Consider the following 5,619-nt stretch of genomic DNA (forward strand, 5'->3'; position numbering starts at 1 on the left):
ATATTGAAGTTTTCTTATACTTAATTGTTGTGATGAACAATTGTTTGTTGGCTTCTCTAACTCATGAAATTTGAATCACGTGAAGCATTTAACCCCTTGAGGCTAAGAGTTGGGGGGTCATTGGAAGATCAGACGGTTTACAAAGTTGGATTGGTCACCAAATGTCCGCACTTCAAACACAACATGAATGTCCGACGTTTTGGAATGTCCAATGGCTGCATCAACATGGAAAGATGGGATCAGCTCAACCACTTCTTCAACGAAACTGGGTAACTTACTTCTGTTTGTGATTTTGCGGTAATATATGAAATCTGGTAAAGCAACCAGTCTACATGACTACATCCCCAGTTAACCATAAAGAATACTCATGAGTCATAACATCGAGGCAAGTCTGGAACTAATTTGCTAAAGAAATTAGACATATGGTAATATATGGAATCTGGTAAAGTTTTTCAGGGGCAATATATGAATTTCAGGGTTTACCTAGGCAACAAAGTTTTTCTGAACTTTGAGATGAAAAGGACATAACCTTATAGAGCGCACAAAACATACACTAAAGTTTGTCTAGTTGTATTTAAGTATCTCAAACACAAGCATGTCTAACAAAAGATGTGTACTTCACTAAGCAGAAACATAGGACATACTGCATAACACGAAGAGTAGGGTCTGAGTCCTTGACAAACACATGTTACAACACATCAGACCACATCACACTTATTTACCACAGTCCTACATGCTCTGACAAGAGATTGCTATGCAACTTGAGCCTAATACTAATACACAAAACGTCTTTCAACTACCTTTTATTTATACGGAAGATTTTAATTGGTGAAGATTTTCGTGCATGCAAGGGGTCGTCATTATTAATAGGATTAGAGCCAATAAAAAACCGTCACCTAACTAAATAGTGTGTTTACATAGATAACTCAAAAGAGATTGTTTAACCATAAAAAACCCTTTATGGTTGATTTTACGGTAATATATGAAATCTGGTAAAACATTGGTAATTACTGCAGGGCTAAAGTGACATTCGGTCTGAATGCTCTTCGCGGGAAGAAATTAGAGAACAAGAACAGCACACTTTGGGTAGGTAACTGGAACAAACTAAATGCCCAGGAGTTCATGAAGTACACCATCTCCAAAGGTTACAAGATTGATTCGTATGAACTTGGTCAGTAAAAGCAAACTTCATACCTTAATTATTTCATGGCACAAGCATATAGTGTTTACATGTTTGCGATTAGTTTTTAACAATGCAACTTGTATACAGGAAATGAGCTATCTGCATCTGGGGTTTTTGCAAGGGTTAATGCTGGACAATATGGAAAAGACATGATTATTCTTAGCAATCTTGTCAAAAAGCTGTATGCCAATTTTTCCGATCAGCCAAAAATTATAGGTCCTGGTGGCTTCTACGATAAGGAATGGTTTAATGAATTCCTTCGAGTTTCAGGACCAGGAATTGTTGATGGTTTAACCCACCATATCTATAATCTTGGTGCAGGTATATAATGTGACATGATTTTACATGTATAATAGTATAGTTTGTCCATTCCGAAAGCTAACTATCTAGTAATGTATGCAGGCGATGATCCAAAACTTATAAAAAGAGTTCAAGACCCCTTTTACCTGGACAAAATAGCTAAAACATTCAAAGATATTTCGGAATCAATTAAGCGATACGGGCCATGGAGTGGTGCATGGGTTGGAGAATCTGGGGGTGCTTACCATAGCGGTGGCAGAAATGTTTCTGATACATTTGCTGATGGTTTTTGGTATTTGGATCAGCTGGGCATGGCCTCTACTTTTGATCATAAAGTCTACTGCAGACAAGTTTTGATCGGAGGAAACTATGGTCTTCTTAATACAACCACATTTGCCCCTAACCCCGATTACTATGGGTAAGCAGTCATTATACATTTATGTTTTAATCTCCATCCTCACAATGTTTTATGTGTAATTTGTTCTCTCCCTTTTTTTTTCTAACAGCGCGCTGTTGTGGCATCGCCTCATGGGACCTAGAGTTCTTCAAGTCAGTCATGATGGATCTCCTTATTTGCGTTCATACGCGCATTGTTCCAAAGATTCTGTGAGTTTATTCTTACGTTGGTACATTATTTACAAATTTCTAGTAAAAGGCAATGTTTATGGAAAATTTGACATGTATTATGTATGTCTGCAGGAAAGAGGTGACATAACGGTGCTTCTGATAAATTTGTCAAACTCTACCAGTTTTGTAGTGAATACTGTGAATGATCTAAATCTTTACCCAAGTGAACATATCGAGAGCTTCCCACCAAGAGAAGAGTACCATCTGACACCAGAAGGCGGCAACATTCAAAGCCAAGTAGTTTTATTGAATGATACACCATTGAAGCTGACAAAGACGATGGAGATCCCAAATCTAAATCCAGCATTGGTGTCTCCACTCGAACCTATCAAAGTTGCACCTCATTCTTTTGTCTTTGCAGTCCTAAGAGGTTTTGGTGCTCCTGCTTGTTCTTCTTCTTAAGTCTTCTTAAGTGGTAGACGAGACTGTTATGTTTTAAAAGAGAATTAGATACATAGGTTTTCATATGATTAATTAGGAGTAAAGTAAGACTTTCGGCAGTTAGGTTATTGGTTATGAGCTATTTGATTGATGTCAGTTTAATTTACTGATTACAATAGTATTTTACAAAAGCTATATATTTTGATTGTGTTGAAGTGGGAATGGAATTTCTTTCTCTTGTCCAAGCAGGGATAAGAGAAACTATATATGCTGGTGACTAGTGTTGTTAAATCAGATATATAATCATATTTCATTGCTAATGCTATGAACAAATTGTGACCCATCACAGGTTCTCAATTCTCATCAGTATACATACACTGATGAGTAATGTACCTGATATGGCTTAGCATTAAAAAAAATTTGTTCATGACTCCAGACATTTAAAATTGATGCAATCTTTAGTAATTTGAAATTCTTTGAGTCCTAAATATAACAGATTTAGTTCAAAAACTTCTCAATTAGATCAGTGTTTCAAATCGAGTCTGACTTGGATATGTATTTTCAAGAAAATCAAAATTGATGTGTATTTAGAAAAATATTCTGCAAGAAAAATGTTTAATGTGTCCTGTTCTTCCTCCTCGATTTTTTGTATCTGATATTTGGATACTACTATGTCTACTGTCATATCACTCCACTTCTGGTACAAACTCAAGGCATGTTCATAAATAAGTAGTTGTTTCTTCATATATATGATGACTGGAAGTACTTAATCATAGTAACAAAAACATCTTAAACGACATCGGATCTTTTGAGAGTATCGTGATGAAAAAAAGTGCGCCAAACTAGTTAGGGGACTTGGTGCAATGTAATGGAGTCTGCAATGTTTCGAGGCAAGAAAGAACTGTGTTGGAGTAGCCGAGTAGGGGACTTGGTGCAACGTAGATTCATGGTTGTTCCTTGGTGTAAATCTTTTTCCAAGAAAAAGAGGGATGTACTTGTATCATCGAAAACCTGCTCTGCCAAGGCACCATTATAAAAGAATACAAATGGTTCCTTATTATCATCACAGATAGCGTTTGTGGCAAGTCATGCAGCTCAATCTTCTGAAAATTACTAGAGATCAGTTTTGCAAACACTCCCATGCCTAAATCCATTAGCGAACTTCTGAAAAGGTGATTGCAGTGTCAACAGACGTTGAAAAAGAGGGTGCACTGCAGAAGTAAACACAATTCTTGGATCAAAACAACTGGGAGAAAAAACTGTAGTATGCCACAGGCAAAACTACGTCAATGCTGTGTTTTATTGTCACAAAATAAACAATGTTAAGGCATATGCAGTTTCACTTGTTGGCGATGATGGAGCAAAAGCGAGGGCAGCTGTTATTTTGTCACCTGATACTTGGACTTGGAATCCTCAACATATCCTTGAAAACGATAGTGTGGTCTGGGTTCCATATTAGATATCTTCTGTTCTGTGTTAGTGTTGCGTGTTTTTATCTTTCTCATGGAGGCTGGAGTGTTTCTTTCTTCACTGCATAAACAAACATTCCCGCTTTATGGCTAAACTACGAAAGAAGTTATTTATAAATGAAATTTAATTTTTAATTTATTGGTTTTGATAATCTTTGACATTTACAATTTTTGTTAATATAAAAATTACTAATATAATAATTAAATATTATAATTTATTTCTTAAATGATTCTATATATTTTTATAAAATCAAATCTATTTAAGAAATATATCACTAAAAAATTAATATTTTCAACTGATTCTAACCAATTATATATTGTATAATCTTGAGCCTTTTCAAAAAATTAAGATAACGATCTATAATCTTTAAGTATACAATTTAAATTGTTTATTTGTTTTTCTTAAACCAACACACTTAGAGCATCTCCAACGGTGTTGGCTATAAACGTTGGCTAAATTGGACCTGTAAGATATTATGTAAAATTTGCTGAACCTGTAATACATTTTGCTTCAATGGTATTGGCTATATTGGTTGGCTATAATTTAAAAATAGTATGTTATTAATATTTTAGATTGTTAAAATATAATATATCAGTTTAATATAGTAATAAATGATGTGCAATCTTCCTACAGATTTCTTACAGACCTGTAGAGGTTCGACAAATTTAGCCATCCATAAGAGGTTGGCTAAAATTATAGACAACAGGTTCACGTGGTTGGAGTGCTATTTTTTCAGGACGTTGGTTATATTTTTTAATTTTGGAATGCCAACTCATTTTTTAGACAAGGGCTTTGTATGGTTGGAGATGCTCTTACAAGTCAAAACGTGAAACAAAGATTGGTTATTATAATTTATATATTTATTATCATTATATATAAATTTTGTTAAAAAATTCATTGTTGAGCTACTTAAAAGATGTGTTAAAATTTCTACCATGACAATTACTCCAAGAAATTTGCATTCTGTCTGGGACGTTGTATATTTTTTATTTTGAGATTTAAAATTTAGGACTTCATCCAGTTTTTGAAAAAAAAAAAAAAAGATTTGATATGGTTGTCACAATAATATTTTGATATCAGTTAAAAATTATTCTATATTGATTCATGATAATCAATTTATAATGACACGGTAAAAATATTACAACAGTAAATAATTATTAAATATTATATTGATATTTAATTGTGTGAGTTTTTATTTGAGATTCATATATAATTTGAGTAAATTTAATTTTTCTATTTAGATATAATATATAAATTTTAATAATATTTAGTCTGATTTATGTATCAAAAATTATTTGCAATTCGCCATCTATTTCGAGTAATTCTACATACAAAAAATGAATTATATTCAAAATATCATATTTATTAAAAAAACATACATAAATTTTCAACTTTTTTCAATTATAATTAAAAACAAATTGGATCAATGTAATTACAAAAATGGGAACCGTCCCTTTTTACATGTCCCAAATTACTTGTCCACTTCTCTTTTCAAAGCAATTTTTTGTATGTTTTTTCAAAATGTAACGATTTCCAATGTTTGACTAGCATATATATACACACAACTCTATCTAATTCATTACATTTATTAGGGATATGTATGAAAACAAAGGGACAAGTAAAAGGGGACGGAGGGAGTATCACACGATCTTATTAGA

At 33.2% G+C, this 5,619-nt stretch overlaps 1 protein-coding gene across 1 annotated transcript; it reads left to right on the forward strand.

Moving 5' to 3' along the window:
• Window positions 1–109: 109 nt before the first annotated feature.
• Window positions 110–2,706, forward strand: LOC108198601 (heparanase-like protein 1). Its single transcript, XM_017366352.2, has 6 exons — window positions 110–269; window positions 1,017–1,171; window positions 1,271–1,504; window positions 1,586–1,901; window positions 1,990–2,089; window positions 2,183–2,706. The coding sequence occupies exons 1-6, from the start codon at window positions 184–186 to the stop codon at window positions 2,510–2,512; spliced, it is 1,221 nt and encodes a 406-aa protein (XP_017221841.2). The 5' UTR covers window positions 110–183; the 3' UTR covers window positions 2,513–2,706.
• The last annotated feature ends 2,913 nt before the right edge of the window (window positions 2,707–5,619 follow it).

This window comes from Daucus carota, chromosome 1 (assembly GCF_001625215.2).
Source record: "Daucus carota subsp. sativus chromosome 1, DH1 v3.0, whole genome shotgun sequence".
Classification (NCBI taxonomy): domain Eukaryota; kingdom Viridiplantae; phylum Streptophyta; class Magnoliopsida; order Apiales; family Apiaceae; genus Daucus; species Daucus carota.